Source organism: Nyctereutes procyonoides, unplaced genomic scaffold (assembly GCF_905146905.1).
Source record: "Nyctereutes procyonoides isolate TBG_1078 unplaced genomic scaffold, NYPRO_anot_genome, whole genome shotgun sequence".
Taxonomy (NCBI): Eukaryota; Metazoa; Chordata; class Mammalia; order Carnivora; family Canidae; genus Nyctereutes; species Nyctereutes procyonoides.
The window spans coordinates 68,225,366-68,239,707 of NW_026575046.1; the positions used below are offsets into that span (position 1 = coordinate 68,225,366).

The 14,342-nt window shown below is 39.9% G+C and overlaps 1 protein-coding gene and 1 pseudogene across 6 annotated transcripts in view; both read right to left on the reverse strand.

Moving 5' to 3' along the window:
* Nucleotides 1-14,342, reverse strand: part of CCAR1 (cell division cycle and apoptosis regulator 1) — a 60,525-nt gene that overhangs the window by 34,962 nt on the left and 11,221 nt on the right. For 5 of the 6 annotated variants that reach the window (XM_055325131.1, XM_055325132.1, XM_055325130.1 and 2 more), the window contains exons 3-5: nt 7,295-7,467; nt 6,616-6,660; nt 2,419-2,451 (exon numbers count right to left, since the gene is read on the reverse strand). In XM_055325131.1, coding sequence (XP_055181106.1) covers nt 2,419-2,451; nt 6,616-6,660; nt 7,295-7,467 — 251 coding nt within the window. The remainder of the gene's footprint in view (nt 1-2,418; nt 2,452-6,615; nt 6,661-7,294; nt 7,468-14,342) is intronic. The other variant, XM_055325135.1, reaches the window with a different exon arrangement.
* On the reverse strand, nt 5,124-5,249 carry LOC129510043 (U4 spliceosomal RNA; annotated as a pseudogene).

Here is a 14,342-nt window from a genome sequence, read left to right on the forward strand (position 1 = left end):
ATTTATTTATGATAGGCACACAGTGAGAGAGAGAGAGGCAGAGACATAGGCAGAGGGAGAAGCAGGCTCCATACACCGGGAGCCCAACGTGGGATTCGATCCCGGGTCTCCAGGATCGCGCCCTGGGCCAAAGGCAGGCGCCAAACCGCTGCGCCACCCAGGGATCCCTAGTCCCCTCTTAGAAATTCAAAACAATAGTGGCATAATACTCAGGAAAGTTCTGTATATGTGAAGTCAGAGAAAGACAAATATGTATGATCTCACTTACATGTGAAATCTAAAAGACAAAAAATTCACAGAAACAGAAAACAGATTTGGTGACTGCCAGAGGCATGGAGGGAGAAGAAATGGGTGAAGTTGGTCAAAAAGCACAAATTTCTAGATAAGTAAGTTCTATGGATGTTATATACAGCATGATGACTATAATAATACTGGATTGTGTATTTTTTTTTTTTTTTAGATTTTATGTATTCATGAGAGACACACAGAGAGAGGCAGAGTCATAGGCAGAGAGAGAAGCAGGCTCCATGCAGGGAGCCCAATATGGGACTCAAACCCAGGACTCCAGGATCATGCCCTAGGCCGGAGGCAGGCACTCAACCACACTGAATCACCCAGGCATCTCTGTGTTGTATATTTGAAAGCACTGACAAAGTAGCTCTTAAAAGTTCTCATCAGGAAAAAAATCTGTAACTATGCAAGATGACTCATGTTAACTAAACTTATTATGGTAATTCATTTTACATCATATATATATAAATCAAATTATGTTGTACATCTTATATTAATATAGTGTTATGTATCAATTACTTTCTATAAAACTAAACAAATGAGAAAAATGTTACTTTCATTTCTTTTCTGGCACAAACACAGCATATTACTGATGAAAACTGCTATACGTAGATAGAAATAAAACCATTAAAAAAATAATCATCTGACTCTTCAAGACAAAACATGATGTTTTATGCTTGCCCAATAAATCAAGTCTCTTAATTTCTACAATTAAAAAAAAAAAAGCCAAATCCTATATATAGTGAAAGGACTCAACATTTCTCAAACTATGACCACACAATTATTTACTCATAAAATTTCTTTAACATCCTGACAATAATGATTTATGAGCACACACTAGGAAATGTTATTCTAAGAAAAGACTAATTTATTTTTTTGAAAAGATTAATTTTTATAGTTTTTTTACTTAGTTTGGAAATTCTCCCATTGGGAGATTAAAATTACAAGATCAGTGTCAGCTGATTTTGATTCCTTAACAAAACCAAAGTGAAGTTGACCTCCCAAGTGAAATTTTACAAAAATAACACATTAAAGACTAAAATTGTATGAAAGGCTATAGACTACAAAACTTGTGTTCCTCAGCTACCTAAATTCTCTACCCATGGGACAATCACCAGTTATTATTACAGGTTCTGCTTCCTTTTTTATCATTTTCATAATATTTCAATTTAAGTCAGTAAACCATGGCTCTTTGGTCAAATCCAGCCCATAGCTTACAATTTTGTGATTTTTGTATAGTGTGAAATTAGGGATGGTTTTTCAAACTCTATTTATTTATTTTTAAAGATTATATTAATTTATTTGAGAGAGCACGAGCAGGAGACTGGCAGGGGAAGAGGGATAAGCAGACTCCTTTCTGAGCAGGGAGTATGACACGGGGCTCAATCCCAGGACCCTGAGATCATGATGTAAGTGGATAGTAAGACTCATACCTGACTGAAGTCATCTAAGTGACCTGTTTTATACTTTAAAATAATTGTTACAAATAATAAAACTTGCAACAGAGATTCTAAGTGGTCCACAACCTAAAGGAGCACTACACAGGGGCACCTGGGTGGCTTAATCGGTTAAGCCTCTGACTTGATTTTGTCTCAGGTCATGGTTTCAGGGTCAAGGATCGAGCCCCATGTCAGGCTCTACACTTAGCGAAGAATCTGTTTGTCCCTCTCTCTCTCTACTCTTCCCCCCCACATGCTCTCTTTCAAATAAATATATTTTTAAAAAAGTTCAAAAACATTTTAATGCTGCTAATGCTGGAAAAACTAAGCTAATAATGTAATACAACAGCTTCACCAACTAAGGTCAAGTTTAAAAGATATAACACCTAAAAAAAACTTTCCTAAAAATATCACCAATAATGAAAGTATAAATGCCAAAATCAGAATTAAGTTTAAAATAAGACCTCATATGTATTCAAACTAGATCACAACTGGATCTGCAATCAAAAACATTAAATACAAAACAACAACATGCATTCCATCTTTAATTCCATGTATTGTTAAACTAATATGTGAACCAAACCAATATTCATCTTCAAACCCTGAAAGAATTACTTAACAGGAATAAAATTTTTTGGTCTATTCTTCATTCAGATATCCAAAAGGAATAATGTAATGCCAAACTAACCTGTGTTAAAAGAGTCTGCTGAGGTTGCTGTAACTGAAAATAGAATAAACAAACAAAAACAGGGAAGAAAAAGAAAAAGGTCAATCAAAATTGTTTCATAGATGCTCTCATTAAAAAAAATTCCTATTAAATGGGTACTTCATTTCTAATTAAGAAATATGGTGGAGGATGCCTGGATGCCTCAGGCAGTTAAGCATCTGCCTTTGGGTCATGTCATGATCCCGGGGTCCTGCAACCCAGGCCCGAGTCTTCCCTGCTCAATGGGGAGTCTTCCTCTCCTTCTCCCTCTAGCCCACACCCCCCGCTGATCCTTTCTAACAACAACAAAAAAATCTTAAACAAAAAAATATATACATCTATGGTGAAAGTAACAGAAGTGGGGTGCCTGGATGGCCCAGTGGTTGAGCATCTGCCTTTGGTACAGGTCGTGATCCTAGGATTGAGTCCCACATCAGGCTCCCCATTGGGAGTCTACTTCTCCTTCTACCTATGTTTCTGCCTCTCTGTGTCTCTCATGAATAAATAAACTTTTAAAAGAAATGATAAAAAAAAAGGTAACAGAAATAATTATAGCCATTTCCTAGAAGTATTTCTGATTGCAGACCTGATATATAACTAACTTGTTCAATGGGGCACCTGGCTGGCTCAAGTCAGTAGAGCATGTGACTACTATTCTCTGTGCTGTGAGTTTGGGCACAGAGATTATTAAATATAAAATATTTTTAAAAAACCCAAAAAACCAAACTCATCCAATAAAAAAATTGATGTTTTATCTTCTTTCATAGGGATAACACACACTCAGACACACACACACACACACAAAATCAACCAAGTCCCTAGATGGGAAAATTTCCAGTACTGACATTTTAGTCACCATGCTGCAAATGATTATCATCAGTATGCTATTTGCATCAAAAATATCATTGGGGAGGGGCTCCTGGGTAGCTCAGTCGTTTGAAGTGTTTGCCTTCTGCTCAGGTCATGATCCCAGGTTCTGGGATAGAGCTGCGCATCAGGCTTCCTGCTCAGTTGGGAGTCTGCTTCACCCTCTCCCGGCCTATTCACTCAGTTATACACTCTTACTCACTCTCACTCATGCTCTCTCAAATAAGTAAGTAAAATCTTTTTTTTTTTCTTACAGATTTTATTTATTTATTCATGAGAGGCACACAGACAGAGGCAGAGACATAGGCAGAGGGAGAAGTGAGCTCCTTGCAGGGAGCTCAATGTGGGTCTTGATCCCAGAACTTTGGGATCACGCCCTGAGCTGAAGGCAGACGCCCAACTGCTGAGCCATCCAGGCATCCCAGTAAATAAAATCTTAAAAAAAAAAAATCATTGGCTCTATAAATGATATATCCAATTATGTGATTAGCACCAAAATATATAAAGAACACACAAAATCTTATATCAAAAAACAAACCAATTAAAAAATGGGCCAGGGGCACCCTGGGTGGCTCAGCAGTTTAGTGCCACCTTTGGCCCAGGGTGTTATCCTGGAGAACTGGGATCGAGTTCCGCATGGGGCTCCCTGCAGGGAGCCTGCTTCTACCTCTGCCTGTGTCTCTGCTTCTCTGTCTCTCATGAATAAATATTTTTAAAAAAATTAAAATTAAAAACTTAAAAATGGGCCAGGGGGCGGGGACCTGGGTGGCTCAGTGGTTGAGCGTCTGTCTTTGGCTCAGGTCATGATCCCAGGATTCTGGGATCGAGCTCCACATCAGGCTCCGTGCTTCTCTCTCTCCCTCTGCCTCTTCACTCACTTATGTACTCTCTCTCAAATAAATACAAAAATAATAAAAATAAAAGTAAAAAAAATCATTGGCTCTATAAATGATAGTCAATAAGAGGTTAAAACCCAAATTATAAAGAAAATATATAAAATCTTACATCAAAAGCCTCTGTGTATCTCTCATGACTAAATAAAAATCTTAAAAAAAAAAAAAAAAAGGCCAGAGGAACTGAATAGACACTGTTCCTAAAAAGACATACAGATGGGAAAAGAGAAACATGAAAAGATGCTCAACATCATGCATCACCAACGAAATGCAAATCAAAACCACAATGAAGCACCACCTCACACCTGTCAGAATAGCTAAAATCAAAAACACAAGTAACAAGTGTTGGTAAGAATGTGGAGAAAAAGGAAACTTAATGTACTTTTGGTGGAATGTAAATTGGTACAGCACTGTGGAAAACAGTATGGAGGTTCCTCATAGAATCAAAAATAGAAATACCATATAACCCAATTAATACCACCATTGGAATATATGGACCCCTATGTTTACTGCAGCATTATTTACAATAGCCAAAATATGGAAGCAACCTAACTGTCCATCAGTAGACAAGTAGATAAGGAAAACCTAGTGCATACACACACACTCTGGGAGATTACACTATTACACAGCTATAAAAAGGATCAGATTGTGCTATTTGAGACCACAGAGATGGACCTAGAAGGTATTATGCTAAGTGAAATAAGACTGAGAAAGACAAATGCCATATGATTCCACTCATAAGTAGAATCTTAAGAAAAACAAAATGGATGCCTAGGTGGCTCAGTTGGTTGAGCATTGGCCTTTGGATCACATGAGATCTTGGGCTCCTAGGATCCAGCCCTGAGTCAGACTCCCCACTCAGCAGGGAATCTGCATAATCCTCTTTCTCTGAATCCCCATAAAATCTTAAAACACACACACACACACACACACAGTAAAAAATAAAGATTCACAGAGCACCTGGCTGGGTCAGTCAGCAGAAAAGTTTTCAATTAGCAATAATCGCACCTTGGATAAACCTCATTGGCTACGATACTGCCACTGCGCAAAGCTGGGTCAGTCAGTAAAGCCTGTGACTCTTGATCTCAGTGTTGGGAGTTTAAGCCCCACACTGGACGGAGAACTTACATTTAAAAAACTTAAAGATTAAAAAAATAAAAATAGGGTGCTTGAGGTGACTCAGTCAAGAGTTGATTCTTGATTTTGGCTCAGGTTATGATCTCAGGGTCCTGAGAATGAGCCCAGCCTCGGGGCCTCAGGCTCCAAGCCAGATGTGAAGCCTGCTTAAGAGTCTCTCTCTCTCTTGGGATCCCTGGGTGGCGCAGCGGTTTGGCGCCTGCCTTTGGCCCAGGGCGCGATCCTGGAGACCTGGGATCGAATCCCACTTCAGGCTCCCGGTGCATGGAGCCTGCTTCTCCCTCTGTGTCTCTGCCTCTCTTTCTCTCTCTCTGTGACTATCATAAATAAATTTAAAAAAAAAAATTAAAAAAAAAAGTCTCTCTCTCTCCCTCCCTCTCCCCACCCATACACACTGTCTTTCTAAAAAATAAAATAAAATAAAGGCTCAAAGCCAATGACCTAACTAGAGTTAAAGCTTCAAATGGGAAAAAGGATCTTATAATTTCCACAGGTGATCTAGTACAGCATAGTAGAGCTATATGTTCCAGACAGAACTGGGCCATTCACTGTATTCAGTAATACAGTAATTCTTTCTAGGTTATCCTCTGCATGCTTTCTTAGAAACATGTAACGGGGCACCTAGGCAGCTCAGTAAGTTAAGAGTCTGCTTTTGGGGGATCCTGGGTGGCTCAGCGGTTTGGCGCCTGCCTTTGCACCAGGGTGTGATCCTGGAGTCCCGGGATCAAGTCCCACATCAGGCTTCATGCATGGAGCCTGCTTCTCCCTCTGCCTGTGTCTCTGCCTCTCTCTCTCTCTCTCTCAGTCTGTGTCTCTCATGAATAAATAAACAAAATATTAAAAAAAAAAAAAAAAGAGTCTGCTTTTCGCTCTGGTTGTGATACCGGGGGCCTAGAATCGAGCCTCACATGTGGCTCCCTGCTCAGCGGGGAATCAGGAGGGAAGTCTGCTTCTCCTTCTCTCTGTTCCTCCTCTCTGCTTATGCTTGAGCAAGTGCACATCTCTTACTCTCTCTCAAATAAATGAATGAATCTTTAAAAACAGAAACAAACAAACATGTGACAAAGACTGACTGCTACTTGATGATTTGGGGTTTTAGGACCTCTCTTCTATCTTCCTTTTACTTGGAGACCTTCCTTTTTGCCTACCTCATTTAGCCCACCTCCAAATAATTCAAATCATACATTACTATACCTGACAGGAGATGAAATCTATATATATTGAATCTGGGACAAATTATTTTCTTTAAATCACTTTTTAAATATAGAATATATAAACTAACCTGTTGTTGCACACTATACAAGGCCTGCTGAGGTTGTGAATATTGCTGGAAAAAAAAGATTTTTCAAAGAAAAGTATGGATGTCAGTTTTATTCATTTTCAAGAAGTGATATATATACATACAAAAACATAAAAGTCACATTTAACAAAGAACTTTTCTGGAACTAATCTTCACCAAAAATAAGCAAAATAGTGATTTCTTACACTCTGGGATTCATGAAGAACTGAATTTTGTTCAAATAATTTAAGGTGTAAGAACTGCCTGTTTTAAAAATTTAAGAATTTTGACCATGCAATTGCACTGTTCTATATGTCTTAGGCATATATAGTTCCTATTACCTATAAAAACAATAAGCATAATAAAAATACACAATTATTGGGGCACCTGGATGGTATAGTCAGTTAAGCGTCTGACTCTTGGTTTCAGCTAAGGTCATGATCTCGGGGTCCTGGGATCCAGCCCCACCTCAGGCTCTGTGCTCAGCACGCAGTATACTTCAGGTTGATTCTCCCTCCCTCTGCCTCTCATTCTGCTCATGCGAAAACATGTGCACTCTCCCTCCCTCTAATAAAGAAATCTTAAAAAGAAACCCTAAAATTATTAATTCTTAAAAATTATTATCTGGCTACTCAGATAGGACAGTTTAATATACACATCTTGAAACTCAATAAAGACTCACCTGTTGCAATGCAGCTGCAGCAGCTGCAGCCTGTTGCTGCAAGGCTGCAGTCTGAGTTAACTGATAGTTTGCTGGAGTTTGTGTGGTCAGGCCTGCTGCTGCTAATGCGGTTTGCTGTGTATAAATGGTAGGAGATGCTCCAAGGAGTGATGGCTGTTGGACACCCAATGCAGCTAAAATGAGATTAAAGAGAAAAAAAGCATTATTTGGATCTAGTCTAGGAATTTTCCGTAAGTGCTTAGCTATAAATTATGTTCTGCCATTGTTTAGTAAAAACCTAAAACAAAATTCCAGTAATGCTTGTTAAATTTAACTGATTCATGTACCTCCCTAGATCCCAGTGGCTTTATTTTATTTTTTAAAGATTTTATTTATTTATTCATGAGAGACACAGAGAGAGGGAGAGGCAGAGACATAGGCAGAGGAAGAAGCAGGCTCCATGCAGGGAGCCTGATTCAGGATTCGATCCCAGGTCTGAGCCAAACGCAGATGCTCAACCGTTAAGCCACCCAGGTATCCCGATCCCAGTGGCTTTATACTAAATGTCCTAACAGATACAGAAAAACACTATTTTATAAAATTAAACTACATAATGACCATAACCAACCTTACCTAGACCAAGAGCCTAAATTGCTCTCAAGAAGTATTTTTAGGGGGATGCCTGGGTGGTTCAGCGGTTTAGCGCCCACCTTCGGCCCAGGGCACAATTCTGGAGTCCCGGGATCAAGCCCCACATCAGGCTCCCTGCATGGAGCCTGCCTGCTTCTCCCTTTGCCTGTGTCTCTGCCTCTCTCTCTCATGAATGAATAAATAAATAAAATCTTAAAAAAAAAAAGTATTTTTAGGAAAAAGCAGAAAATAAATGGTCTTATTTTAATAATCTAGAATTTACTGTCTTATCTTCAAGTAGATGAGAATCCTATATTGAAGACAGTGTTGCTGAAAGTGATCTACCCTAAAATCTTCCACTGGACAATATTTTCATATACTTCTACTCTCCATTAAAAATTTCAAAACTGGGATCCCTGGGTGGCGCAGCAGTTTAGCGCCTGCCTTTGGCCCAGGGCGCGATCCTGGAGACCCGGGATCGAATCCCACATCGGGCTCCCGGTGCATGGAGCCTGCTTCTCCCTCTGCCTGTGTTTCTGCCTCTCTCTCTCTCTCTCTCTCTCTCTCTCTCTCTCTCTCTCTCTCTCCGTGTGTGTGACTATCATAAAATAAAAATTAAAAAAAAAATTTCAAAACTGGGATGCCTCGGTGGCTGAGCCACGCCTGGGTGGCTCAGCAGTTGAGCATCTGCCTTCAGCTTAGGGCATGATCCTGGGTACAGGGATCGAGTTCCGCACTGAACTCCCTAGGAGGAGCCTGCTTCTCCCTCTGCCTGTGTTTCTGCCTCTCTCTCTGTGTGTGTCTCTCGTGAATAAATAAACAAATAATCTTACAAAAAAAAAATTTCAGGGCAGCCCAGGTGGCTCAGCGGGTTAGTGCCGCCTCTGGCCCAGGGCCTGATCCTGGAGACCCGGGATCAAGTCCCATGTCAGGCTCCCTTCATGGAGCCTGCTTCTCCCTCTCCATGTGTTTCTGCCTGTGTCTCTCATGAATAGATAAATAAAATCTTGAAAAATATATATAGGGACGCCTGGGTGGCTTAGCAGTTGAGCGTCTGCCTTCTGCCCAGGGCGTGATCCTGGAGACCCGAGATCGAGTCCCACATTGGGCTTCCTGCCTGCTTCTTTCTCCCTCTGCCTGTGTCTCTTGCGAATAAATAAATAAAATCTTTAAAAAAAAAAGAAAAAATATAAATATGAATAAAAATTTTTTAAACTTGAGGGGTAGCCTGGGTGGCTCACTTGGTTAAGTGTCTGACTTCGGCTCAGGTAAGGATCTCAGGGTCCTAGGATAGAGCCCCACATCAGGCTTTCTGCTCAGTGGGGAGTCTGCTTCTCACTCCCTTGGAGCACTTTTCCTCTCTCTCTCTCTTTCTCCCCCTCTCAAATAAACAAAATCTTAATAAAAAAAAAAATTGGGGGGGACTCCTGGGTGGCTCAGCGGTTGAGCATCTGCCTTTGGATTAGGGCGTGATCCTAGGTCCAGGGATTGAGTCCCGCATCAGGCTTCCTGCATGGAGCCTACTTCTCCCTCTGTGTCTCTGCCTCTCTCTCAGGATCTCTCATGAATAAATAAGATCTTAAAAAGAAAAAAAAATTTTTTAACTTGGAAACAGACCAAATTTCAAAAAGTTTTGAATTTTAATATACTACTATATGGGGCAATGAAACAAAATTAACCAGTGACTTTAAATTATAATTTCATTAAGCCAAATTGGGAAAGGATTCAGAATGACAGATTTCGGTATTTAATGCTTAATGTATGCTTAAACAGAATTAAAAAGCTTAAGAGAACATGAGAAAGATTTTGCTTGATGTTTTTATACAATTCGACCAAATGCAAAAAAGCAATCAACTAAAAACTGTGTGTAGCACTACCGTTTCCAAAACTGGATCTCTTAGAATTATGACTAGCTTCCCAAGACATAAAGTAGGAAAACAAAACAAAAAAAGGTCCAACGTTTAAAGCTAAGGAGAGAGGGGCGCCTGGCTGGCTTTGCTGGTAGACCATGCAATTCCTGACCTCAAGGTCATTGAGTTTAAGACCTATGGGCATAGAGCTTACTTTGAAAGTTTAGGAAATAGCTAATTAAGTACATATTTTTACTGCAGTATTTCTCAGAATCTTTAATACGCCAACTAAGCATTCTAAATCTTAAAAGATTGCCATAAAGCAGTATTTACACATGAACACTCCCTTTTCCAAAACACCTGCTTCTATCTGAAAATAACCTGAAAAAATGCGGCTCTGTAATTACTAGTTAACAACCTTAGAGAAAGAATATTTTGTTTTACAAGAATAGAACAGAGAATGTAATGAACTAATCAAAGCACCTAGTCTAGAATATCCCAGAAAATCTTTATAAGTGTGAGGTCTGGGACGCCTGGGTAGCTCAGGGCGTGATCCTGGAGTCCTGGGACAGAGTACCACATTGGGTTCCCTGCACAGAGTCTGCTTCTCCCTCTGCCTATGTCTCTGCCTCTCTCTCTCTCTGTCTCTCATGAATAAATAAAATCTTTAAAAAAAAAAAAAGTGTGAGGTTCATCATCAGTTGTTTAAAAGTTCAAACTAAAAAAAAATGAAATAAAAAGTTCAAACTAATTTTGCTTAAAGACAAAACAAACCAACAAACAGTTCAGTTCTTGTAAATTACAAATTACTGGGATGCCTGGGTGGCTCAGTGGTTGATCGTCTGCCTTTGACACAGAGCATAATCCCAGAGTCCCAGGATCAAGTCCGAAGTTGGGCTCCCTTGCATGGAGCCTGCTTCTCTCTCTGCCTCTGTCGTGAATAAATAAAATCTTTAAAAAAAAAAAATTACAGGGGGATCCCTGAGTGGTTCAGCAGTTTGGCGCCTGCCTTCGGCCCAGGGCGTGATCCTGGAGTCCCGGGATCAAGTCCCACGTCAGGCTCCCTGCATGGGCCTGCTTCTCCCTCTGCCTGTGTCTCTGCCCCTCCCCCCCCCTCTCTCTCTCTCTCATGAATAAATAAATAAAATCTTTAAAAAAGAAAATTACAAATTACTCCCTGCAAAAATACTGATTTTTTCCTAAGTACTCATTTTTAAAAATTAAAAGAGAGAGGGAGAAAAGGAAAAGTCTAAGGTGGGCAAAAAATTTCTGTATCTCCTAAGTCCTTACCACATTAATCTTTTCTTGTTTTTACAGTAAGTCAGATACCACAGATGGGCAGAAAGAAGAAACCAGGACTAACTAAATGAATTTAAACAGAAAAAGTGGAGAATCTCTTAATACCAGCATAAGTTGAAAATGATGTTAACTGCAACGAGAGTAAAGAAAAAGGTACTGAAATCTAGGACACAGGGTCTCATCAGTGGATCCTGTTATCCTTTTAAAATGGTATGCAAAATTGCAGATGAGATAGTCTAAAGCTTTTATTAGTTTTTAAGAGAATTATGGACCCAAAAAAGTTAAGAACCACTATTCTAGGAAAACAGAAGCAAAATATTCATCAAACACAAGATCGTAGAAAAAATTATTAGTGTTTTAAATTAAGATTGGCAGATTATACATTTGACAGAAGTAGCATCCATGAATCAAATATCATACCCACAACCTTCATCCACCTGAGCTCTGACCTCAGATCTGCTGTTTCATTCTGTTAGTACCAATCTTCAGAATCCTGGAAGTTGCCACAGCAGAAGAACTCAGAGCCAATATCCCAGAAAGTCTATCTTTTTTCTTATTACATTTTTAGATGTTCTGAATCCTGGCATCATACAGCAGCCTCGCGTTAAGTAGATAGGATGCCAGACACATTACTCTACTATTTAGTCAGTGTGATGAATTAGAAACTATAAAAAAAATTACAGGTGACCCCAGAACAATGTGGAAGTTAAAGGTGCTTGACCTCCCTACACAGTTGAAAGTTGAAATATAACTTTTAAATCCCCCTAAATTGGGATGCCTGGGTAGCTCAGCAGTTGAGCGTCTGTCTTCCGCTCTGGACGTGATTCTGTGGTCCCAGGATCAAGTCCTGAATCGGGTTCCCTGCGTGGACCCTGCTTCTCCTTCTGTGTCTCTGCCTCTCTCTCTCTCTCTCATGAATAAATATATAAAACCTTTTATAAATAAATAAATCCCCCCAAATTAACTACCAATAGTCTAATGCTTTAGATAAAATATTCCTAATTAAAGAATGTACCAATTAGTTGATCTGTAGATGGCATTGTTTTTCTAGGACAATATAGTACTATATCTATGTAAACCATTCACACACAGGCAAGCATATACAAGCTTTCAGACCATAATGATGTCTTGATGACTAAAAAGAATACAGTGGCAAGGGCACTGAGGTGGCTCACTCAGCTAAGCATCCAAATCTTGACTTCAGCTTGGGTCAAAGGATTGAGCCCCACCACTCAGTGCTGACTCTACTCAAGATTTTCTTTCCCTCTGCCTTCTGTCCTCCCTGTGCTCTCACTCACTCTCTGAAATAAAAATCTTAAAAAAAAAAAAAAAAACAAAAAAAAACAAACAAACCACAGGGGTACCTAACAGGCTTTTTAGTCTGTAGAGCATGCAACTCTTGATCTCAGGGTCATGAATTCAAGCCCATTAAGTGTAGGATTTACTAAAAAAAAAATTCCATTCACATGTATTAGCAGTTAATGACTGAATTTAGTCATAAGAGTTTTTCATTTATGTTTTCTATCATTTCTCCCCCAATTTTGCATTGTAATTATTATTGTTCAAAGATTTTTTTTTTTTTTTTTATATTTTTTATTTATTTATTTTTATTTATTTATGACAATCACACAGATAGAGAGAGAGAGGCAGAGACACAGGCAGAGGGAGAAGCAGGCTCCATGCACCGGGAGCCCGACGTGGGATTCGATCCCGGGTCTCCAGGATCGCGCCCTGGGCCAAAGGCAGGCGCCAAACCGCTGCGCCACCCAGGGATCCCTGTTCAAAGATTTTTGAAAGAAAACTGAAAATAGTATAAAGTGAAACACTGAGTAAAAAGAGAACTACAGTAGCATAGAAAAAACATAAAGCTCATTAAAAAAAAATAGATTTTAGGGATACCTGGGTGGCGCAGCGGTTTGGCGCCTACATTTGGCCCAGGGCGCGATCCTGGAGACCCGGGATCGAATCCCACGTCGGGCTCCCGGTGCATGGAGCCTGCTTCTCCCTATGCCTGTGTCTCTGCCTCTCTCTCTCTCTCTCTGTGTGTGACTATTATAAATAAATAAAAATTAAAAAAAAAAAGATTTTATTTATTTGAGGGATGCCTGGGTGGCTTAGTGGTTGAGCACCTGCCTTGGGCCCAGGGCGTGATCCTCGAGTCCTGCGATCAAGTCCCACGTTGGATGCCCTGCATGGAGCCTGCTTCAGAGCCTTCCTCTGCCTATGTCTCTGCCTCTCTCATGAATAAATAAAATCTTTTAAAACAAAATATGCTATTTATTTGAGAAAGAGCAAGCGAGGGAAGGGGCAGAGAAACAAGGAGAAACCCACTTCCCACCGAGTAGGGAGCCCGATGGGGCTAGATCCCAGGACTCTGAGATCATGACTGGAGCCAAGGCAGACGCTTAACGATCTGAGTCATTTAGGCACCCTGTTTTTGTTTTTGTTTTTAATTAAAGTAAATTCGGGGGTGGGGGGGCTGACTGGCTCAGAGAAGTATGCTACTCTTGATCTCGCCAACATGACTTCAAGCCCCACATTGGGTCTGCAGAGGTTACTGAAAGAAATAAACTTTTTTTTTTTTTTTAAGATTTTATTTATTCATGAGAGACACACACAGAGATAGAGAGGCAGAGACAGAAGCAGAAAGAGAAGCAGGCTCCCTGCAAGGACTCCAATGCAGGACTTGATCCCAGGACCCTGGGGTCATGCCCTGGGCTGAAGGCAGACGCTTTAACCACTGAGCCACTCAGGCATCCCAGAAATAAATAAACAAAAAAACCCTCAGGATTGACATAACTTACCAGATTTTAGAACATTTACTTTAATGGCATATATATGTCATTGAAAATTTAGATCCTGCATCATATTTAAGACTTTTTAAGAGAAAAACGTTATAAGAAATATTACCTAAACATGTGGCTTGCTCAGTATTCAATTGCAAGTTTTCATTCTTGGACTTTGAAAATAAACAGTAATATTTATGTGAATCAGACTAAGTGGCTTTCCATTTTTACAACTCCACTATACCTTGCCCTTGGATTTAGAAGGGAAAATAAAATACCTCTAGGACACTTGCATAGCTCAGTCAGTTAAATGCCCAACTCTTGGTTTCAGCTCACGTCATGGATCTCAGGGTTGAAAGATAGAGCTGGCATCAGGCTCTGCCCTCAGTACAGACTCTACTTGTCCTTCTCTTTCTCTGCGCTTGGGCATGCACCCACACTTTCTCTTTCATAATTAAAATATTTAAAAACAAACAAACAAAAAACCACTAACAGCCAACTGTT